The sequence below is a fragment of the Lampris incognitus genome, chromosome 1 (genome assembly GCF_029633865.1).
Source record: "Lampris incognitus isolate fLamInc1 chromosome 1, fLamInc1.hap2, whole genome shotgun sequence".
Taxonomy (NCBI): Eukaryota; Metazoa; Chordata; class Actinopteri; order Lampriformes; family Lampridae; genus Lampris; species Lampris incognitus.
In genome coordinates this window covers 50,188,403-50,213,662 of record NC_079211.1, presented here as the reverse complement: position 1 = coordinate 50,213,662, position 25,260 = coordinate 50,188,403, and the positions used below count along the sequence as shown (strand labels likewise).

Below are 25,260 nucleotides of genomic sequence, written 5' to 3'. Positions count from 1 at the left end.
ACATCAAGGTTGTACTTGAACAACTGAAGTACCACGATCATGAATGGTTGATTTGTGTGAATTTGAAAATGGTGAACTTCCTTTTGGGGCAACAAGGAGGTTACACCAAATACCCTTGTTTCCTATGCTACTGGGACAGTCGGGCTACGGAGGAGCACTGGGTGAGAAAGGAATGGCCATCAAGGAATAGTTTGATACCTGGTGACAAGAACAACATTAATGAACCACTGGTTGATCGGAAAAATATAATCCTTCCACCATTGCACATCAAACTCGGTCTGATGAAGCAGTTTGTTAAAGCTCTTGATCACACTGGAGACTGCTTTGGCTACATATGTTCAACCTTTCCGAGTCTTAGCGACGAGAAGAAAAAAGCAGGGATATTCGATGGACCTCAGATCAGAACATTACTCAAGGACCCACACTTTGTTATGACGATGACCGCTGTCGAAGCTCGAGCATGGAATGCATTCACTAATGTGGTGCAGAATTTTCTTGGGAACAAGAAAGATGACAACTACCGAGAGATTGTGGAGGAGCTGCTCCTTAGTCTGCGAGCGCTGGGGTGCAGAATGAGCATCAAGGTGCACTACTTGCACAGTCATGACTTGTTACCTCTGTCTGTTCAGTAGAGTCTGATAACAACCAAACCATCTGTTCATATCAGCTGTTTAATTCTGACCTCTGTTCAGTAGAGTGGTGTCCATCTTTGAATGTGATAGGTATCTTCATAGACTGGTCACTCTTGATGGACACACAGCTGGGTACAGGGGAGTCTGGTCTCTCCTGATGGATCCTGCTAAAAACAGAGGAAGACTATTTAACAAGTCTTGTTTTGAAGATGTATTAAGTAGGTATGGGTCAGAATAGTCGACTATTGTGTCAACTTTTTTATCTTTAGATGTAAGGTTTTTTATCTTGTGTCAATCAATCAAACTTTATTTGAATAACACCTTTCATACAGGTTAGTGATGTTCAAAGTGCCTCACAGATGACTGACAAGCCGATAAGAGATCAATTGACAATAATGACAATAAAATAGATTTGATTAAAAACTAGACAAATAAAGTAGATAAAATAGTTTAAACAAACAAGACAAAACAAAGACAAAATCGATAAGATGGATAAAAATATATTATAATATTAATAATAAAATAACAGAACATAAATACAATCAAGTAAGTGAATAAGATAAAGTAAATAAGTAGCTTGTTGATTGTTTTTATTATGATGTCCCCGATGGATCTGACTAGTTTTTCTTAATCTCTTGAAGTAATTAAATATATCATCCAGGTATATGTAGATTAGTCCTATGTCAGTTAAAGGAAGTATTGTAAATGATAATAGATATCAGGAAAAACACAGTTCTTACCAAAAAGAAGACAATTTAATATTGGAACAAAGACAAAAGTCATTTTGAAATATTTTGGATCACCTTGCCTTCACCAATTCACCACATCATCACAATAAATATTGTCAATAATCAGCATGCTGTGATAAATGGGAACACACACCCAAAGAGAACATCTCAGTTGGACATTGTTATTGGACACGTGAAAAGAACAGTATTATCCCTCCAATGCAAGAGAGTAATAACAACTTTGGGTTTAACTGATAGTCACTATACATGTGACCATAGACCTCACCTCTGTTCAGTAGAGTGGTGTCCATCTTTGAATGTAATTGGTATATCCTTAGACCAGTCACTCTTGATGGACACACAGCTGGGAACAGGGGAGTCTGGTCTCTCCTGCTGGACTGGACTACAACACAACACAAACAGACCTTTGACTCTGACTGACGATGTCATGATGACATCACTGCTGAGCTCTGAGATGGAGACCAGTCATGGACAGATAGAGATCTTCATCTTACCTCGTAGCTTTGGTCTGGCTGTCATGTTTCCCAGACAGAGTGGTTTTAGAGGTAGGACCTCCCTCCTCTCTCTCCTCAGACACATTCATAGCAGAGTGTAGACCTTCACACAAATACACACAACATGCTGTGTTAGTTGGACACATTCGTTATCATAATATTTTCATTAGAGGATCAGTTATTTGTTGCTTGTCATCATTCATATTAGTAACATGTCACATACACACTGAGTGTATAAAATACTAGAACCACCTGCTGTCTGCATCTAACAGCCTGACCAGAAACATCAAGAAAGAAGGATTTGGAGCCTTGTGGACCATCGAGACCTAGACTGTTTAACAGGTGGTTGTGTTAAAGGGAGTGGATCTCAGTGTTGGAAGGCGGTAGTGTTTATTACACTCAGTAGATGAACAGTAGATAAAATGTACTTCAGTCAAACTTATCTGGGCTGTCAGAGCAGCTGTGAGACCTTCTGCTGAACTCACCAACAGAATGAAGAGAGACAACACACTATAACCTGTTGGCTGCTGTTGGTTCTGTCTGGGTACCACTGAGAGGAAAACACATAAAACATTCTCATGAAATGTTCATCTCAACACCAAAGTCAGACAGAAATGCTGGAAATCATGATGCAATGAATGCCAATGAATTTTCAGATCTGAAAGCAACAAATAAACATTTGGAAAGATTTTACCACCATTATCTGGTACAACTCCACTATACAGTTATACAGTACAAAGTAATAGGAGGGAGACGAGTCATCATACATTTAATATGTTTCCTGGTAGGATTGTTACCTGGTGAACTCAGGTCCACATCAAGTCAAACAGACCTTCTGTCTTCATCAGTAGAGGACACACAGAGAGAAGATGCTTCTTATTCTCTTTGGTGGGTCCTGGATGTCTTGTTTTGAAGCTGTATTAAGTAGGTATGGGTCAGAATAGTCGACTACTGTGTCAGCTTTTTTATCTTTAGTTGTAAGGTTTTTTATCTTGTGTCAATCAATCAAACGTTATTTGAATAACACCTTTCATACAGGTTAGTGACGTTCAAAGCACCTCACAGATGACTGACAAGCCGATAAGAGATCAATTTGAGACAATTTGAGAATAATGACAATAAAATAGATTTGAATAAAACTAGACAAATAAAGTAGATAAAATAGTTTAAACAAACAAGACAAAACAAAATAAAGACAAAATCGATAAGATGGATAAAAATATATTGTAATATTAATAATAAAATAACAGAATATAAATACAATCAAGTAAGTGAATAAGATAAAGTAAATAAGCAGCTTGTTGATTGTTTTTATTATGATGTTCCCGATGGATCTGACTAGTTTTTCTTAATCTCTTGAAGTAATTAAATATACCATCCAGCTAAATGTAGATTAGTCCTACGTCAGTTTGGCAAATCACTGTTTTGAGAGGGAATCGCTGGTCATCAGTAAGTGTCGTGTTACTTGTAGTGACACTTTATGGTCCAAATTAAATTATGGTGCAAATAAAACAAATTAAAGATATAACAATTTGTACACATGCATCTCTTTATTGTGAATGTGTGTAGGCCTGAATAACAATCATAGATCTTCACTGAAGCAAGTGGGTCCTGGAAAAGTAGAGCCTAATTAATAGGGCTTCCTTGAGACCAACTAGTCGACTATTCACTCAGACAACCTCCCGACTAGTCGACTTGGAACAAACTGAATTCACCATCTTTCTGCCTGCTATAGCAGCCCTTCACATAATGTGCAATATAAGAATGTAAATAGGAAAACGATTATTTTGTTGCACTGTCACAAGTTGAACACTAGATGGCAATGTGATGGTGATAGGCAGCTGTTTTAAGGTCACAGGTTAAAGGAAGTATTGTAAATGATCATAGATATCAGGAAAAACACAGTTCTTACCAAAAACAAGACAATTAATATTGGAACAAAGACAAAAGTCATTTTGAAATATTTTGGATCACCTTGCCTTCACCAATTCACCACATCATCACAATAAATATTGTCAATAATCAGCATGCTGTGATAAATGGGAACACACACCCAAAGAGAACATCTCAGTTGGACATTGTTATTGGACACGTGAAAAGAACAGTATTATCCCTCCAATGCAAGAGACTAATAACAACTTTGTTAACTGATAGTCACTATACATGTGACCATAGACCTCACCTCTGTTCAGTAGAGTGGTGTCCATCTTTGAAATTAATAGGTAGCTCTATAGACCAGTCACTCTTGATGGACACACAGAAACTTTTATCAATTTAAAATTCAGTAGCTGAGGTAGAAAGTCAGTGGTTATGAAAATTTGTCTACAATGACACAAAATCACAGCTACAGTACAGAACATAATAAATAATAATAAAGTCTATTACTGAGGGGAAACCAGAGCAACAGTAAGCTCTCATGTTTCTGTGTTGACAGAACTGGTTTGATAAATGGTTTGCTGTTGTTTCATACATTGTTTTGTCTGATATATGAACATAGTCAACATGTCTATGGAGTCTGTGCAGGACTGCTGAGCACGCTGCTGCTGCTGTAGAGGAATCATTAATGGTGGGTCGGACTTAACAGTGACTTAATACACACACTGAAGAATTTAGGTAAACTTAATACTATAATCCATTACATGAATAATGTGGTAGTTGAAATTGTGTACGCAAAATTTTCACAGCATGGACAGAAATTGATATGTAATGCTGGATCGGGGGCGGGCATGAAATGTAAAAGCATCAAATTGACATTTTAAAACACTTCATCACAGTTGTCCTTTACAAGTACACCATAGTCACTGAGTAGTAAAATACAAAGGACCTGACAGTAGTTTATTCATCTAGTAGTGGCTGGATAATACTGCCTGGTGAAATCCTTACCTGGTGAATTAACATCCAGAAACAGGTCTGTGCTGACGGTGGGATACAGGACGGGGCGTTCAGACTGGATCCCGATGTTGGACTGCAGGCTCCATCCCGATGGCCCTGATGAAACTTACAGTCAGTCAGGAAGTGCACACAGGAATGTGTCCGGACAGGATCCTGGTTCTGTGAGGGAAGTTAGGAGCCAAAGATGAGCCAGTGCTGACAACATGTGACTTGACACTTTCACATTTCAACACTGACAGAAATCCACTGTCCCATAACTGACAAGTGTCCTGACTGACTTTTAGCTGATGATGAAGGTTCAACAGGAATATCTCAGTCTGTCGGGTAGAGGGACGGACAGTAAGGACTGTATTTGGACTTCCCTCCATTTGTCCTCCCAGTACAACAACACAGTATGACATACATGTAGGTTATCTTTCTCATTCCTACCACCGTAGTTTTACTTAATTTAATTACTTATCTAATTATTAAATGGCTTATAGCTGGACTAGAATTGTCTTATAAATATATATATATATAAATAACAAAACCACACAACTACCATAGCATCATTCAACTGTGTTTACCACCACACTGAGCAGAGGTTGAATAAAAAACAAGTGTGGGTTTCATTTGGAAATGATGCTAAAGTCTCAGAGCCAGTTTGACAGTGTTGTTACTGAAAAGTCTGTTGGCACACCGCCAAAGCAGAAACACAACCTGAAATACCTTACACAGCCTTTGACGTTGTCAAAGATTTAAAATGCTGGTCTGCTCACCCCATCTGATGGAAACAGCAGATGGTTGTAGTGTTTTTACACTGACTTTAATGTGACGTGTTGTTTCTGTTCATAATCTCCACTGATCCTCCAGTAGAAAGCTTATTAGACTGTAACTCAACCTGTGTGTGTGTGTGTGTGTGTGTGTGTGTATGTGTGTGTGTGTGTGTGTGTTATATATTTTTTTTTCCACCTGCCAAGTTCAATACAACAGGTTGGTCCTATGAAAAAGAGTCTCCAGCCTAAAAGCAAGTTGCATGTGTGTGACTGTAGTTTCTAGTAGAGTCTAAGGGTCAATCCTGCTCTCAACAGACCACCAGTGTCCCAGATAGTCCTGTAATAACTTGTTCATCCTCCAGGTAATTATAGTTTTTGTATAGCTCAGCAGCAGTCACTGCTAGAACAGACATGTGTGGGCCTACAGATTAATAAGAAAAGCACATTAAGTCTTGCATTGGATATGACCCTTTCTATTCCTTTAACTCAGGACACAAAGTGATGCAGGATGCTACAGGTTATGAGATGAGGGCAGCACTGACCCTTTATATAATACTAGACTAGACCATTATTAAATGATGAAATCTCAAATCCTACAGAATAATAACCAGCAACTGAATTATAAATGTCAACATAAATACTAATTAAATTCTAAAAGTATGAAATTAAACTAAATTAAGATTAAAATGCATCAAAATAAAGGAACAATATAAAACCATAGGAAGCCTTCATGGGCAAAAGAAAACAGCTCTTGAGGTGGAGCTGTCTTGTCTGTTTTCAATCTGTGTGCAACTGCAAAAACTCTTTAGAGAGACATGGGTTTCTCTTCCTCACACTCCCTCTTCATCACCAGCCAACCATGTGAGACGGATTATATTTAGAACAAGAACCTGCACCATGTCTGTGGTTTGTCCAGGTTTAAGCAGCATATCTGAGAGCTAAGTCCCTCCCATATGCTGACTGGAGACAGGAACAGCAATCTTTACACTGGCTCCTTTGCTCCACCACGTCAGAGAGGAAAGAGGCTCAACTAACCAGGCGATGCTACGGATGGTGACACACTTGTTGTCTGTCAAACCATCTCACTGCAGTGACTCCTTCAGATGAGCAGCGATCACAAGCTCCCTGTCCCTTCTGGACAAGCTCCTTATCAGACATCTAAGGAGCTCCACCTGTGAGGGCTGATGTCACAGTGCCAACACACTTTACACCCAGGCTTGGATCAAGTCTCTGGACCAAATCAAAGTGGGTGAAGTAATTTTCACAGAAGATAACTAGGATTTGGCTCTTGAATGGCTTTGCATAAGCCCATCACCACTTTGGCCCCAAGGGTTAGTGCCTGTCCCTCCTCACTCAGGGTAGCACTGACTAATGTGAAGGCCCCTTGATACAGAGTCAGTCAGGGATAATGCCAGAGGACCTGGCCCTGCAAGACAATCTGACTCCCAACTTGTTAAAAGTTTATTTGCAATGTAGGGTCACAGAGAGCCTGCCCTTCTTCCTTTATATGTCCCCATGACCCATCCACAGTCTGCTTGTATTCAGGAGGGACCAGACGACACGGCTGACGGAGCATCTCAGAAAGGGGACGGATTCTGTAAAATCTGTCACTGCTGCCACCATATTGGTTATTATCACCGAAAAGTATGAACCAACACAACAGTCAAAAAACCTTCAATGGCATATCTGTAACCAAGCTAAAGTGTGACCCTGGTTTCCAGCAGTCATCAATGGCTGGGAAGGAGAACACAACCATGTACAAGAGTATCCCCAAGAAGTCTTCAGTCTCTCATATTAACTGCTCTCCCGACTCCTGGGCAGAATACAGATTGATATGGTCAACCATCCGGTCTGTGAGGAGCACCTTTCAATATCGAGAAGGAGTCTTTGCATCTTCTAGGGCTTCAAACCCACTGAATCCGGAGAAAGGGATGATTCAGTATTCTCACCCCTCCACAATCTTTACCTTCATTTATTCTCATGTTTTTTTCTCCTGACTGGGAAACAGGGAAGTCCTCTGGCTGTTCCACTGAGATGGTTTTCAGTGTTTTTCCACATTTCTTTTCCTTCTTGTCAGGAGGTGATGAAGAAGTGCTTGGTGGGGCCTCGTCTGTCTTATCCAAAGACTTAGAAGAAGAGTTGTCATTCAGTTCTGCTAGTGTGGGCTTATAATCAGGATCCTCCATTTTATCCTCATCACCCAGATCCTCAGCATCGGACCAAGAAGCTTTTCAGGTACCAGAGCCAGAAAACAGCACGTCTGTGAACCATAAAGGATGCTGGCTTCCATCTATTTGTATTGAGACAGAAAGCAAGACACCATGACAGCTTTATTATTTTACTTTCAGCTTTGTTTGACTGGACTGAGTATAACTTTCACGCAGTCATATTTAACTACAGGCAAAAATCACAAAGAAACAATTAACTGAATAACACCATCATGAAATAACACTAGCACATATGGTGTTTACAACGATGAACTGTGAAAAAGGAACTTTCGGTTTCAAAGAGAGTGTGAAACCCCTCTGCCCCCTGGTGGATTGTTTTGGCATAACACCCCAGCCGAGTCAAGTCAAGTCAGTTTTATTTGTAAAGCCCAATATCACAAATTACACATTTGCCTCCAGAGGCTTTACAGCAACACAACATCCTGTGCTTGGAGGTTTCTCAGCCAGGCTTAGTTAGTTAGGGTGAACATGTGTCTCAACAAGATGTGGTGAGTTAAACTGTGGACGACCAGCTGGCTGAGAAACCCGTTAAAGGCTTGAAGAGCCCCACTGCAATGTACACAAGCAAGAAGAAAGAAGCATAAAACACAGGATGGGTGATTTGTCCACAAACTCATACAAACCAACATCTTTCAGTGTCCACTGTCAAACTGCTTTTGTTGGCATACCAGAAAAATTTATTTAAAAAAACTTATAGTAAGAATAAAACATCTTAAAAAGTTTAAATTACTTCATAACATCATTCATTCATTATCCAAACCGCTTATCCTGCTCTCAGGGTCACGGGGATGCTGGAGCCTATCCCAGCAGTCATTGGGCGGCAGGTGGGGAGACACGCTGGACAGGACGCCAGTCCATCTCTCTCACACACACACACACACACACGCTCACACACACGCTCACACACTCACACACACACACACACACACACACACACACCGGGGACAAGTCAGCATGGCCGACTCAGCTGACCTGCACGTCTGTGGCCTGTGGGAGGAAAGCGTAACATCATAACGTGTTTTACTAAAATACAAATGAAGTGTAAAGTGGAACGGTGTGAGGAGATAATCAACGTCCCTCCTGATGAACCCCGAGGACAGGAAAATACAGTCCTTACAGGGGACTGCTGAGGATGTGAGCTTGGTAGACATCTTACAGAGCCAACACATAGAGGTCACCATTTACACTCCATTACATGTTGTATTTCATAAGAAGACACAAAAACCTGACTAGGACTTCATTAAGATGACTTGAATGCGGGCTGAAATAAAGCAGCAGTTGACAAAGCTGCGAAGAGCAGAACACCTCAGACGACAGCGTAAGAGGAAAGAACGGGCTAGGACTCGTTTCTACAGCAACCCTTACAGCTTTGTCAAGAGCCTTTTTGACAGCAAGAAAAATGGGAGCCTTAGAGTCCCCATACGAGATCTGGAAGAGCACCTAAAGAAGACCTACTCTGATGTCCGGAGACATGAGCCAGTCACCATCCCGGATGACATGCCACCAATTCACCCACCTGACCACCATATGGACACAAGACCCCCCACATGGAGCGAGGTGGAGAGGACGGTAAAGCAGGCAAGATCGATGTCAGCTCCTGGGCCCAATGGTATCCAGTATAGACTCTATAAGAACACTCCTGGAGTCCTGAAATACCTCTGGAAGCTGATGAAAGTGGCATGGCAGAAAAGAGTCATACCCAGGGCATGGTGAAGAGCAGGAGGCATTCTGATCCCCAAGGAAAAGAACTCTTCCTGCATCAGCCAGTTTCGCCAGATCAGCCTTCTTAATGTAGAGGGAAAGATATTTTTTAGTGTGATTGCCCAAAGGCTCTCCACATTCCTGCAAAGAAACAACTTTGTTGATACATCAGTGCAGAAAGCCGGGGTCCATGGCTTCTCAGGATGTCTGGAGCATGCTAATACCATCTGGCACCAGATACAAGCTGCCAAGAAAGAACGGAGAGACCTGCACGTGGTTTTCTTAGACCTTGCCAACGCTTTTGGATCAGTTCCTCACAAGATCCTGTGGACGGCGTTTGATTTTTTCTATGTCCCCAAAAATATCACAGAGTTGGTCAAGACCTATTTTCAGGATCTCCAGTTCTGTGTCACAACACAGAACACCACCACCACTTGGCAACATCTGGAAATGGGCATTATGGCGGGCTGCACTATTTCCCCCCTGGCATTCATCATGGCAATGGAGCTCGTCATCCGTGCATCTCGATGGGTGGTGGGAGGCGAAAGGTCCAGGATTGGCCTGCGTCTTCCACCAATCCGGGCGTACATGGATGACTTGACCACCATAGCAACAACAAAACCATGCACCAGGCGCCTGCTGCAGAAACTCCAGGAGAACATCAAGTGGGCACGAATGGAGTTTAAACCAAGCAAATCTCGCAGCATCTCCATTGTCAAAGGCCAACTAGTAGATGAACGGTTCTGCATTAGTGATCAACCAATCCCCACGGTCCGGGCGAAGCCCATCAAGAGCCTCGGACGGTGGTACAATGCAGACCTCAAAGACACCCAGCAACTGGAGCAACTTCGCCAGGATACAATCAGTGGCCTCAGGCAAATCAACAACACTGCACTGCCCGGGAAGTTGAAGCTTTGGTGCTTTCAGTTTGGGCTGCTACCCCGACTCATGTGGCCAATAACTATGTACGAAGTCTCACTATCTCATGCCAATCGCTTGGAGAGGCTAGTGAACTCGCAGGTGAGGAAGTGGCTTGGACTGCCAAGGTGCCTCAGCAGTGTTGGACACTACGGCAATGGAGCCCTCGCACTGCCAATTTCCAGCCTGGTTGAGGAATTCAAATGTGCCAAAGTGAGGCTGGACATGTCCCTCACAGAATCCCAAGACCCAATAGTGAGAGGAGTTGCTACAACCCTAGCAACAGGGAAGAAATGGACCCCGGCTGCAGCTGTACTGGAGGCGAAATCCGACCTCCGCCACCGAGACGTAGTAGGCCATGTTCAACAAGGCAGAGGCGGCCTTGGCCTGGGAATAAAAACACCTACCTGGCAAAAGGCGACTACTACCGAACGGCGAACTATGGTGGTTGGGGAGGTCCGCCGACAGGAAGAAGCAGCCAGATGTGCTAAAGCTGTAGCACAAGCCAAACAGGGTCGCTGGATGAGGTAGGAGGGTGTTGAAAAGAGGAAACTCACATGGAGTGAGCTCTGGAGCATGGAATCAAACAGGCTGAGTTTCATCATCAAGGCCACATATGATGTCCTGCCCTCTCCCATAAATCTAAATCTCTGGTTTGGAGAGAATCCATCTTGCTCCCTGTGTACAGCCCCAGCAACCCTCAAGCATATCTTGGTTGGCTGCAAGACCAGCCTTACCCAAGGCAGATACACCTGGCGACACAATCAGGTGCTCAGGTGCTTGGCAGCTGAACTCGATTGCAAGAGGGTTTCCATCAATGCTCAACCCTTCAACAACCAGGAAGGGCCCCGGCGTTCCCCAGCTTTCATTCGAGAGGGGGATAAACTGAAGGCCAACCCTTCACTTCCCAACTTAGGCTCACTAAACTCAGCCAGGGATTGGGAAATGCGAGTGGACTTAGGCCAGAAGCTCATCTTCCCGACAGAGATCGCAACAACCACCTTGCGACCAGACCTCGTCCTCTGGTCCAATTCTAACCAGCTTGCTTACATCGAGCTCACAGTCCCCTGGGAGGATGCAGTCGATGAAGCGTACGAGCGTAAGAAGCTGCGGTACGCCAACCTAGCAGCCGAAGCAGAGGACAGAGGCTGGAAGGTGAAGGTGCGCCCTGTGGAGGTGGGTTGTAGGGGCTTTGTTGCCAGCTCCACAGCAAAACTCCTGAGGGAACTAGGAGTCAGGGGCCAGGCCCACAGGAGAGTGATCAAAGAGCTAGCCAACACTGCTGAGAGGACTAGCCACTGGATCTGGCTCAAAAGGAGAGACGCCGTCTGGGCTGCCAGGGTGAACAGCTAACCACAGGTCACACACCCAGGACCGATCAACCTGTGGTGGGCCTGCCTCAGCGGAGGGTGTCTTGTGATAAAAGGCCGAAACACCCTGTGATGCTGAGGTACACAACTGATGATGTGTCCTGGTGGTGGCAATGTCACCTTGGCAGACATCTCCAGTTTGATCTCCACTGAATCTGTTGCAGTGCGAACACTAGGGATTTTAACAACCAGTCCTTTTTTGAATCTTGAATCTTGAGATGTTTCTACATCTTGATTGGAGTCCACCTGTAGTAAATTCAATTGATCGGACATGATTTGGAAAGGCACACACCTGTCTATATAAGGTCCCACTGTTAACAGTGCATGTCAGAGCAGAAACCAAGCCATGAAGTCAAAGGAATTGTCTGTGGACCTCCGAGACAGGATTGTATCGAGGCACAGATCTGGGGAAGGGTACGAAAAAATTTCTACAGCTTTAAAGGTCCCGAAGAGCACAGTGGTCTCCATCATTCGTAAATGGAAGAAGTTTGGATCCACCAGGACTCTTCCTAGAGCTGGCCGCCCAGCCAAACTGAGCAATCGGGGGAGAAGGGCCTTGGTCAGGGAGGTGACCAAGAACCCGATGGTCACTCTGACAGAGCTCCAGCGTTCCTCTGTGGAGATGGGAGAACCTTCCAGAAGGACAACCATCTCTGCAGCACTCCACCAATCAGGCCTTTATGGTAGAGTGGCCAGACGGAAGCCTCTGCTCAGTAAAAGGCACATGACATCCTGCTTGGAGTTTGCCAGAAAGCACATAAAGGACTCTCAGACCATGAGAAACAAGATTCTCTGGTCTGATGAAACCAAGATTGAACTCTTTGGCCTGAATGCCAAACGTCACATCTGGAGGAAACCAGGCACCTCTCATCACCTTGCTAATACCATCTCTACAGTGAAGCATGATGGTGGCAGCATCATGATGTGGGGATGCTTTTCAGTGGCAGGAACTGGGAGACTAGTCAGGATCGAGGGAAAGATGAATGGAGCAAAGTACAGAGAGATCCTTGATGTAAACCTGCTCCAGAGTGCTCAGGACCTCAGACTGGGGCGAAGGTTTACCTTTCAACATGACAACGACCCTAAGCACACAGCCAAGACAACGAAGGAGTGGCTTCGGGACAAGTCTGTGAATGTCCTTGAGTGGCCCAGCCAGAGCCCAGACTTGAACCCCTTTGAACATCTCTGGAAAGACCTGAAAATAGCTGTGCAGCGACGCTCCCCATCTAACCTTACAGAGCTCGAGAGGATCTGCAGAGAAGAATGGGAGAAATACCCCCAATATAGGTGTGCCAAGCTTGTAGCTTCATACCCAAGAAGACTTGAGGCTGTAATCGCTACCAAGGGTGCCTCAACCAAGTACTGAGTAAAGGGTGTGAATACTTATGTGCATGCAATATTTCAGTTTTTTATTTTTAATAAATTTGCAAAAATTTCTACAAAACCTTTTGCACTTTGTCATTATGGGGTATTGTGTGTAGATTGATGAGAAAAAAAAGGAATTTAATCCAATTTGGAACAAGGCTGTAACATAACAAAATGTGGGGAAAGTGAAGGGGTGTGAATACTTTCTGGATGCACTGTATACCGGGGGAAGCATGGTGGCCCAGTGGACAGCGCTGCTGCCTCACAGCAAGAAGGTCCCAGGTTCGAACCCCAGGCCATCCCAGGTCCTTTCTGTGTGGAGTTTGCATGTTCTCCTCGTGTCTGTGTGGGTTTCCTCCCACCATCAAAAAGACCTGCATGTTAGGGTTAATACTCCTGCCTGTGCCCCTGAGCAAGCCAACAGAAAGAAGAACTGGAGTTGGTCCCCGGGCGCTGCAGCTAGCTGCCCACTGCTCCTATACAATAGGAGGGGTTACATGCAGAGAACACATTCGTTGTAAAAATACACTGCAACACAATGACAGTGGCTTTCTTCTTCTAGTTATTACCTCTGCCAACAAGGCACAAGACATTTTCCCGTCCCAAACTGTGATGTGTTAATGTCTCGCATTAGCTGTGACGCTGTTGTGTCTTCTTTATTGCTGCTTCCTGGGACAAACAGGATGTTGCTGCCGTCTCGCCTCCTTTTCCCTGGTTTATCTGTGCTTTAATGAGGAGGATGCACATGACAGTAAACATGTTCAACGTGTTTTGGTCCTTCTGTCTTTACTCTGACAGCTTTAGAGTTGTCTGCTCTGAATCAACTTGTCTTCTCCATCAGCAGATTTCTCTCAGAACTGGATGGAGTACAATATAAATCTGCCACTCTTCATGATGCTCTTCTTTTATTCATATCACTGTTGCCTGTTATCCCTTTTTTAATGGGAAACCTGAACCCTTGTTAGATGATTTCCAAAGAGCCTGAGACGAGGGGTGGGACGATATGACAATGTCATGTCACGATTATCCTGGCTACAATAACTGTGATTCACAACATTATCCTGGGGCGGCAGGGTGGCCCAGTGGTTAGTGTGGTCACCTCACAGCAAGAAGGTCCTGGGTTCGAGCCCCCGGGGTAGTCCCACCTTGGGGGTCGTCCCGGGTTGTCCTCTGTGTGGAGTTTGCATGTTCTCCCCGTGTCTGTGTGGGTTTCCTCCGGGTGCTCCGGTTTCCTCCCACAGTCCAAAGACATGTAGGTCAGGTGGATCAGCCGTACTAAATTGTCCCTAGGTGTGTGTGTGTGTGGGCCATGTGATGTAATGGCGGCATGTCCAGGGTGTCTCCCCGCCTGCGGCCCCATGACTGCTGGGATAAGCTCCAGCATCCCCGCGACCCTGAGCAGAATAAGTGGTTTGGATAATGGATGGATGGAATATTATCCTGATCACCATCAAAATATGCTTCCAACTCTCCAAATGGCACTAAAACACACTGGAGTCACTTGACCTTAGATCTTGTTAAGAAACAGATCATTTTATTGCATCACAGATGGGACACACATCTTGTTGGCTGGACCGGCCAGCGGGGACAGCCCTACAAACGCGAATGTCCCTGACTGACTGACTGACTGACTGAGTGAGCATCGTTAGTGAGTGACGGACAGTGATCAGTCTCACACACTGGGCCTCTGGATCAGCTGACCAACGACGGTTCCAGCTCGCGGCAACCATGACACGACTGAGTGGTGGGCCGACCAAGCAGGTGAGTGGTAAATGTTGCAGGTGTCAGACTGAGAGCCCATGAACAGATAAGCTTCCGGTAGAAACAGGATGCCGAGGAGACAGGCCACACGTGCTTCTGTTCAATGCAGCTCCGCTCAGCACCAACTTTATTTACCGACACGCAAAACCTCTTTATTTCCCTTCCTGCGTTTTGTTTTCCCTATTCCATCTTAATACGAACATGCACAACAACAACAACAACACTAAATACATAAGCCAGGTACAACCTTTTTCCTAGTCAAGTAAAACACGTTGGTCCTCATCATCTGTCAGTTCGGTACGCAGGAGCTGGAAACCTGCAACGTCTCATATTTCATAGTACTGATAATGTTTCAGAATAGATCAAACTATACCACCAACACCACTCATTTGGAACAAGTTGCTACACCGAGATTAACAGTACGAACCCAAAATGAAATGTACTGGAGCAACAGAACCAGAACATACAGGTTTCTCATTCAGACCTCAACGGAACGTTTACAGCCGGCGCCATTTTGGCTCACCCGACACAAAGGAGACCGTGTCTCTCTACTTGTCCACAAAACCATATAAATGTCCTCATTACTCTTACAACATTGGACCAACTGTTCATTTTAATGCTAAACAACATGTGTATGTCGCCATACAAATGTTTAAACCCCCACCAACCTGTAGAAACAGGAGAGGACCGAGACAGGCCTCACACGCCGTGCTGTTCAATGCGGCTCCGCTCAGCAGAACGAAGAAGCAACGAGAGTCCGCACGCAAAGAGGGGAAGCGCCACACTGCCCCCTGCTGGCAACACCGAGAGGCTCTACGTGTCCTATACGCCCATTTCACACCGCGGCCATCTTGGATTAAAAAAAAGACCGAGCGGTGGGAATTTAGCCACGCCCCCTTCTTACTTCATTGAAAACACTGCAGGAAGCAACATGTCGTACTGCTGTGTACCATCCTAAATTCAACTGACACATTAAGATGCCATATGGCTAAATGTTTACTCCTCCTGCTATTATTGCAACAGACATTATGTACATGTAGGCCTACTGTATGCATTGAGCTGCAGAGGTTGCATGTACATTTAACGTTACTGTATGCATTGAGCTGCAGAGGTTGCACCATGTACAGCCAGTTAAATAATATTGGGGTGACCAGTTTCACTGTGACTAAAACATTAGAAGGGAGACAGAAGTTTGACGTTGAAAAATGTTTGCTCCTGTTTTTAGTCGCATTTGGTGACTTAATAGCGGAAGAAGATGAAGAGGAACATGAAGAGGAACATGAGGGAGATAGGTGAGTTGTTACTGTCAGTACAATACAATTTTTCAAACATGTAGATTACTGCATTGTATAATAGTGGATAGCTCTGTTCTGACACATCATCCTGATAACAGGAAAATGTGTGGATTTATATTCCTTCCCACATGTATGACATATCCTCATGTGTCCAGTGAGGTTTGGGCGACTCTACCTGATCATGACTATGACGTGAAGCCCCTTTCTGTGGAAGACCAGCTTGACGCAGTAAAGAAACGCATCGCTTTCCTGGAGGATGAAAATAAAAAGCTGAAAAGTGAGCGTTTTGGTCTAGAACGCTTCCAGTGTGCGCCCAATCTGATCAGGTTTTACACTGGTTTTAAGGATTACCACACCATCAAAGCACTCTTCCTAGCTTTACAGCCTACTGCAGAGTCCATGGTGCGATGGACTCAAATGCGAAGGAACAGCCATAACCTAGAACACATTTCTGTGTATGGCTTCCATGCAGAGCATTTATCGCTGATTGATCAGTTTTTCCTGTTCTTGTGCCGTGTGAGGCAGGGCTTTTTTGCTCTGGATTTATCTGTACGATTCAATGTGTCGCCGGCCACAGTCAGCAGGAACTGTATGACGTGGGCCAACTATTTGCTCTTTATGTTAGGGACCCTCCCAATATGGCCTAGTAGAGCAGCAGTAGACGAGCTAATGCCACCAGTATTCAGGGAATTCTACCCAAACACAAGAGTGACACTATACTGCACAGAGATCCGCATCGAGACAGCTAGTTCGAAGGTTTTGAACACCATGACATACTCCCTTTTTAAAAGTAACACTACACTGAAATCCCTAATTGGGATCACTCCCTCAGGGTCAGTTAGCCTGGTAAGTAATCTATACACAGGATGTATTTCTGATAAGGAGATAACTAAGAGGTCAGGTGTTCTGGACCTCTTAGAGTCAGGTGATGAGGTCATGGCCGATAAGGGCTTCCTTATCAAAGACCTGCTCGATGAAATAGATGTAAAACTTATCATCCCTGGATTTTTAGGCCCAAGTGGACAGTTTAGCTGTGATGAACTCACAGACACAGAGAGTATTGCTGGCCTTAGAATACACGTCGAACAGTCAATAAGACGCATAAAGGAGTACCACATTTTTGATGGAGTCATACCCCTTTCACTAAGTGGAACAGTCAACCAACTGGGGACTGTGTGCTCTCCTAACAAATTTTCAGGGACCACTGTTTTATACCTTTGTTAAATTCAGCTGACAAGAAAATAGTGCACACAAACCTTAGATAGATTGAAACATATTTAACTTCATTTCAGTACAGTGCCATTTTTTAGCCCACACCTTGAGATGAGCAATCACTATCTTAGTTTAGTAAACAATTGATGATTTGAGTTGGTAGCCAGTTCCAGTTTATTGCTACAACAGAATGACAGTTGACCGAACATATTTTAGTTTAAAATGAACCAACAGTTTTGTTAAAGTTAAAGGACAAAGAATGAAAATATTGTAGATGGGACAATCTAATGTATAAATATTGAATGTACAGTATAAAAATGAAATGTATCTTATTTTTTATTTTATTGTGATTAAACAGCTTCTTTGAATACAGCCCTGTGTGTGTGTCTCTCCTCACTGGCACAGGAGAGGCAGAAAGTACTCGAAAAAGAAAAGATCCAGCTTAGTTTTCATATTGTGGTAAATGACGGTAGGTGCTCAAGGTTGGTAGTCAAAACCATGTTTGCCTGCTGGCCCCGGCTGCATTGATTTCCGATTGAGTAAGAAGGGGGCGTGGCTAAATTCCCACCACTTGGTTTTTAAAAAATCCAAAATGGCCGCGGCGGGAAATGGGCGTATTGGGACAGGGCCTTTGATTGGGCTGTGGTTGCTTGTTCACAGACCTGTTGCACCCTCTATTGGTCGGTCAGTGATAGAATTATAGTTCAAAACGGTCACTCACTGGCTTTCAACGTTGGCAAGTGATGGTCCTGCTGCTGTTCAAGCAATATATATTTTGCACTGAGTAATTTTTAACATTTTGGCTCATTTTGTCAATGTTGCATGAATTATGAGGGTTTTTTGTGATTGCATTTGTTATTCTATCTAGCTCGATTTTGGTCTCAAAATGCACCAAATTGATGCATTTAAATTATCAATATTGAAACATTTTCTTCCGGGGGAGCATACCCCGGACCCCCCTAGGGAATTCCAGGCCCATCCATAATTGGCCTGGCCCACCCAAAACTGAAATCCTGGAGCCGTGCCTGCGCATGACCTGGATGAATGAGAACATTCACAGACATCTTTTTTAGTAATGATTTTCATTTAAAGATTGTGTCTTTCGTCATTGATTTTTTTTTTTTGGTCTTCGTAAGTGCTGTTAGCCAACATCACCCTTTTAAAACTCATTTTGGAGTCTAGATGGACAGTTAATTTTGAAAATGTATCTCCCTTCGTTCATTGTTTGTGTTTTTTCCTCTCTCAGCTATCATCTTGGTATGTCGGTTGCACTGCCCTTTTCCTGATTAAAACGACGGACCAACTATTGCTAAGGTTTGGGAATGCTGTATCATTGAATGATGACAATAGCAGGCACCCCCTGGCCTTGAGGAAGGGCCAGCATAAACACACAACACAGCTTCACACTCGCACAATGGAAGCAGTGCCAACAATAACAACATCAACGACGGCAACATGAGACGCTGCATTAATTAAAACAATAAATTTATCATTTATTGTTTGAGTGTGATGTTGTGAGCACATCGTGTGTGCGAAAAAATGCTGCATGTATAGCATCAGATTTATGTAGCGCTTATACTCACATTCAGCGAGGGGGCATGCTGCGTGTCATTCTGTCAGCATTCTGCACCATCCAGCCTTCCTTATGCTATTCATTCCTATTATAATAGGAACGAATAGCATAAGGAAGGCCGGATGGTCTGCTAGGCCATCCATGTCTGATGATGGAGCTGAGAGTCTGCAGAGTTGTGTCAGTTGCTGTGTGTTCTTTCAACTCCAACAGCCGGGAAGAAGAGATGTAGTTGACCGTCATGGCATCAAAGCTGTCCTCCTCTTCAGCTTCCTGAGCAGTTGAGCTTCTGGGAGCTCGAGACAGTGTGTCAGCCACATACATAAGTTTGCCGCTTTTGTATACCAGTGTGAGGTCATACTTTTGCAGTCTTGTTGGAGCTGCATGTATAGGCTTCTTTAGTATGGTGACTAGGGGTTGATGGTCTGTTTCTGTGGTCACTGACTTGCCATAGATATAGTCATTGAATTTTGAGCATGCAAAAACTACTGCTAGCAGCTCCTTCTCAATCTGTGAGTATCTAGTTTCAGTGTCAGTTAATGTGCATGAAGCATAGGCTACAGGTTTTCCTCCCTGCAGACATGCAGCACCAAGTCCATGCTGTGAAGCATTGCATGTGAGCGTCACTGGTTTACTGACATCGTAGTATGACAGAACTGGTGGGCTAGACGCGTGTGTGTGCTGCTCGTGCCATGTCCATGCTGTGTCCTTATGTGTTAGTTGTCGTAGTGGAGCCGTAAGCTCACTAAAGTTGGGAATGAACTTTCCAAGGTAGTTAACCATCCCGAGAAATCTTTGTAAAGCTGGAACATCTGTTGATGTTGGCATTTCACTGATCGCTTTTGTTTTGGAGGGGTCTGCCTTGAGGCCTTCACTGGAGAAAACATGACCATCATAGCTGACCTGGTTCAGCCAGAACCTGCACTTGAGAGGATTGAATCTCAAGTTCACCTCTCTGGCACGGTTAAGCACTTTTCTCAAGTTAGCATCATGTTCTTCCACAATCTTACCACCAATGAGTATGTCATCCACTATGATTGCACAGGGATATCCAGCAAAAATCTGTTCCATGGAGCGCTGGAAGACCTCACTGGCTGAGTTGAGTCCGAAGGGCATTCGCAGAAATCTGTAACGACCAAAACTGGTGCTGAAAGTGGTCAACATTGAGGATTTGTGATCAAGAGGAATCTGCCAAAATTAATTTTTTTGAATCTAGAACTGAAAATACAGTTGCATTTGACATGTGTGCAGCCACTTCCTCTACAGTGCGCATGGGGTGATGTGGTCTTTTTAGAGCAGAGTTAAGGTCTCTTGGATTTATGCATATTCTGATTTCTTGCTTGTCCTTTTTGTGTGTAGCAACCATTGATGACACCCAGTCAGTTGGCTCAGATACTGGGGTGATGACACCTAATTCCTGCATTCTGTTCAATTTAGCTTTGACTCTGTCTTTCATAGCCACAGGAATGTGATGTGCAGGACAAACAACAGGTCTCACCTCTGGATCAAGTGTCATGGAGTAAGTCACAGGTAGTTTCCCAAGCTCATCTGAAAAGAGGTCACTGTATTCAGCATAAATTTGCTGCGACAGATCATCATCAGTAGGACCTAACTGATGAACATCTTTGCTGAATGAGACAAGTCCCATCTCTCTACATGCACGTAGACCAAGCAGTGGCAAAACATCCTCATGAACAATGAAGAACGGAAATGTGTGTGTTTGTCCCTCTAGGTGACACTGCAGCCGAACAAGAACAACAGTTTTAATTTTGCTGCCCCCATATGCAACAAGGTTTCTGGGTTTCACATTTACTTCAAATTGTTCATTTCTCTCTATCTGTTCAAATGTCCGAATTGACAGGACATTGCACTTAGCACCGGTCGGCCATGGTTAGTCTACTCAGAGTCTGCCAATGCCGTCTTCTGTTTCTGTTGTAAGTTGTTTGGAACTGACAAAGGGATCTTCACTACTGGTTTTTCAAACTGGGTCAAGTTATCAACGAGACTGACTGAACACGAGAATTATCGTTCTCCTCTTGAGAACTTTTCAAAGTGGGAAACTCTGGAATTCGCTCTGGCTGCTGGTACAACGATTGACAGCCACCAGCAAGCAGAGCTTCTCAGTGAGAGACAACGGTGGCATGAAGTGCTTAGCAGAATGTTGGATTGCATCATGTTTCTTGCATTACAAAACCTTGCATTTAGAGGAAGTGTCGATCGCCTTTACCAAGAAAACAATGGCAATTTTCTTAAGCTTGTGGAATTTTTGGCCAAATATGATGCGCCATTAGCACGACATGTCAATCATTCCAAGACTACCCACTACCTCAGCAAAAACATTCAACATGTGTTCATTGGACTACTAGCTGAGGCAGTGTTGGAAAACATCGTGCAGAAGGTCAAAACAGGTGGATATTACAGCATCATGATGGACTGCACACCAGATGTGTCGGTCTGGGCACCTGGTGGGTCTGGGCACCTGTTTAGGGGGAGGGGGAACTGGGGGGAATAGCTTTACCCTCCCACGCACTACCTTCCGCTGGTGAAACTCCTCACTGTCAGGGGAAAAGAAGCAGCTGGCGACTCCATATTTATGGGAGGAGGCATGTGGTAGTGTGCAGCCCTCCCCGGATTGGCAGAGGGGGTGGAGCAGCGACCGGGATGGCTCAGAAGAGTGGGGTAATTGGACGGGTACAACTGGGAAGAAAAAAGGGGGAAAGTTTGTGATCATTCTTAATCGGTGCGAGCTCAGTGCAGCTTTGTCCTGCTGATGATATCACTCACTTGTGTGTTGTGTGTTTCATGGTATGATGTTGTATTGTATTGTATTGTATTGTATTGTATTGTATTGTATTGTGGTGTATGGTTTTGTGGGGTATATAATGTTGTATAGTATGTATTGTTGTGTATTTTAGTGTTATTGTATTGTGTTGTGGTGTACCACATCTGTTTTTTTTTTGTGTTGACCTGCCGAGGGACAACGGATGTAAATTAGCAGTATTGCTACAATCCGGCATGTTTACATGTGTATCTGCCATACCAATGTTCATTACAGTTTTTCTCAGTGGCTCTGGTGCATTTCTCACATAACTATTAACATTTGCACAACAGTTAGTTCAGCCTCCACAACATTTAGTCATTTGTGCACATCATAGTAGCAGTTTCTCATTCCTTCCAACAAATTGCAAATGCTTTTGGACATGCATCAATTGCTTTCATACAACTCTCTGCTGTTTTATAACATTATCATTTGTTTATGTCATGTCAGTCAAAATGAACTATACTTGTGAATGCTGAATAGTCATTCCCTATAAAACTAATAGTCCTCATTTCATTGCTTGAGTCATTACATACAAAAATGTTGAACTAGTTGTCAAAATCTGTCAAGCAAATTTTATACATTTTTTATCTTTTTTTTCCCCTGAAAATGTCTCCTAAATTGAACAATTTCTCTCAGGTGAACCTCAGCTTTCACTGATGAGAAGGGGTGTGTGAAGCATTAGTTGCAACCAATGATAAGCCACTTCTCCACCGTCACTCAGAGCTGAATCCCATGAACCCCCACTTTACAAGCATATATGAACCAAGCAGGACATAGTGTGTACCATTTCTACAATACTGTGACACAGAAATGGACGGTCAGCCTCGTGGAAGAGGGGTGAGGATGCGGGGAGGAAGGGGAAGGGCACAAAACAGGGGAAGAGGAAGAAGAGGCCAAGTACATAGGCGGATTCCTGATGAAATCAGGGCTACAATTGTGGATCATGTTGTCAATCACGGCCTCACAATGGCTGAGGCTGGTGGAAGGGTGCAGCCAAATGTTGGGAGAGCCACTGTAAATTCAATTATTCCGACGTGTCGTCGAGAGAACCGGTGTGTGTATAATGGACAGTAATTCAGCACTAAACAAGCTGCACTGCACTATTGTCATTGTGTCATACATGAAGCTTGCAGTGGGACCAGAACTTGTCACTTTTTACATTTTACATTTAGACTTACAGCTTTACTGCAGCACAGATGTAGTGTATTGTAGTGTACAGTAGTGCTACAGGAAAGATTTGCCATATTTACTGTAATTTTACTCTGCACCACATAGGGTTGCAAGACAACCTTGCAGAGGTGGAAGAGGGCCCCTTTTTACTCCGCAATAAGAGGAAGCCATTTGTGCACTGGTGACTGCAAACAATGCCATAAGGTTGAGAGAGATAGAAAGTGATGTTATAGAGGATGACAACATCTTTGGGAATATTGAATCCGTTTCAGTCGCTACAACTGACAGAGTGCTCAGGAGAAATTAAATGCGCACGAAACAATTGTACAAGGTGCCATTTGAACGGAGCAGCGACAGAGTGAAGGAGCTCCGTCACCAGTATGTACAGGTAAAACATGGATGTGTTCTATGCACACTCTAATGTTCAGTGCTGCAAACTGTTTAGTTTGTGTAGTGCCATGCACTACACTTACATGGCAGTTCTGTGTATGTGTATCCACAGTGCATACTGTACAATATGTTGTCCAAAATGCATTATGTCACACAGGAAGAGTTGTTATAGTTTTTCTCGCTCCCTCTTCTGTGATGAAGCATGTGCTGGAGCTGGAGGCCAGGGAACCGCTGCACACATTCATATACCTTGATGAGGCGGGTTTCAATCTGGCAAAAGGTAGAAGGCGTGGAAGGAATCACATTGGACAGAGAGCAACCACTGATGTCCCAGGCCAACGAGGAGGGAATATTACTATGTGTGCAGCCATCTCAGAAAACGGCGTCCTCACCCATATCCCCCGTCTTGGTCCATACAACACACAACATCTGCTGACTTTTGTAGACACTCTTTACAGGGACATAATCCCTGAGAATGAGAGGGGTCTAACTGGAGACCATCTGAACAAGTGTGTTGTTGTTTGGGATAATGTGCGTTTTCACCCTTCCGATGTGGTCAGGCAGTGGTTTGCAGCACATGACAGGATGCTGGTGGAATATCTCCCTCCCTACTCACCATTCCTAAATCCAATAGAGGAGTTTTTCTCTTCCTGGAGGTGGAAGGTATATGACCGGCATCCACATACCTAAATGGCCCTGCTAGCGGCCATGGATGCAGCATGTGATGACATCACAGCAGAGTCCTGCAGAGGGTGGATTCGCCACTCGAGGAGACACTGTCCTCGCTGCATTGCAAGAGAGGATATTGGCTGTGATGGAGATGAAACGATGTGGCCAGACAGAGAGGAAGGTCTGGATGTGCATGAATGGTTTACAGTACTGTCTGTGTATGTTGTATGTTCAGTTCCAATATGTACTGCAACATCGTTTACAGTTGTGCACAGCTCTGCCCAAAGGGAGTTTATGTTTGTTGTAAATAAGGGTGTATTTTTTCTTTTGCACAATGCTGTGAACAAAGTAGAATTGTAAAGAGCATATGCAGTAAAAATGTGAAACATACATATTCAGTGTCTTGTACTCAGTTACCTCACTAAATACAGTAATGTGTGACTTTACTGTAGTTTTCAAATGGCTTTGTAAATAGTATATAGTGCTGTCTTGAGCATTTTCAGGTAGTGTCACCAAGATCTGACTTTTCTGCACTGGAAAACATTTACAGAGTAAACTGTCATAATGAAAACATGACAAAGCCATTTGACTCTCTTGTTCATACACAATGGTGTCAGGACTTCTCATCTTGATGACACTGACACTTTCACTGACATGAATACTTGCTTTTGAGGAATGAACTATCCATTTTGAGCAAGTGACACGCTTTTGCAGGTTATCAACTAGGTTTTGCAGTTTGTACTAAATGTTTTGAGAAATGCATTAACTGTTGTGCAAATGTACATAGTGATGTGAGAAATGCACCAAAGCCACTGAGAAAAACTGTAATAAGAAGAGATAGATAGATAGATAGATAGATAGATAGATAGATAGATAGATAGATAGATAGATAGATAGATAGATAGATAGATAGATAGATAAAGACAGACAGATAGATATTGTAACAGTCCCCTCTGTCTTGGAAAGGAGTCTTAAAGTTGGTGGAAGAACTTGTTTGTATTGTAGATCTGAATTAGGAGTAATTCCAAAACATGATGCGGTTCACATTGGTCAGGAGATGGTAAAAAAGAAAGAAAGATGTGTGATGAAATTTGTCCAAACCAAGATGGGAGTGAAATGTGTCGTCGCTCAGCAAAGAAGTTTCTCTGCAAAACAGCATCAGTTCTATGAGATAACTGTTGTCCACTAAAGTTTCTCTAACCCTGTGAGGGTTTCTAGTCCCTCTACTCCCAGTTTACCGTCTAAACCTGCAGAATAAAACAGGAGCT

The 25,260-nt window shown here is 43.7% G+C and overlaps 2 protein-coding genes across 2 annotated transcripts in view; one reads left to right on the top strand and one right to left on the bottom strand.

Annotated features, from left to right (window-relative positions):
- Nucleotides 1-20,058, bottom strand: part of LOC130126664 (protein NLRC3-like) — a 51,994-nt gene extending 31,936 nt beyond the window's left edge. The window contains 3 exon segments of the mRNA XM_056296277.1: nt 683-796; nt 4,058-4,119; nt 19,846-20,058. Coding sequence (XP_056152252.1) covers nt 683-796; nt 4,058-4,119; nt 19,846-20,058 — 389 coding nt within the window.
- LOC130110628 (NACHT, LRR and PYD domains-containing protein 12-like) overlaps nt 1-25,260 on the top strand; it is a 571,318-nt gene that overhangs the window by 245,760 nt on the left and 300,298 nt on the right.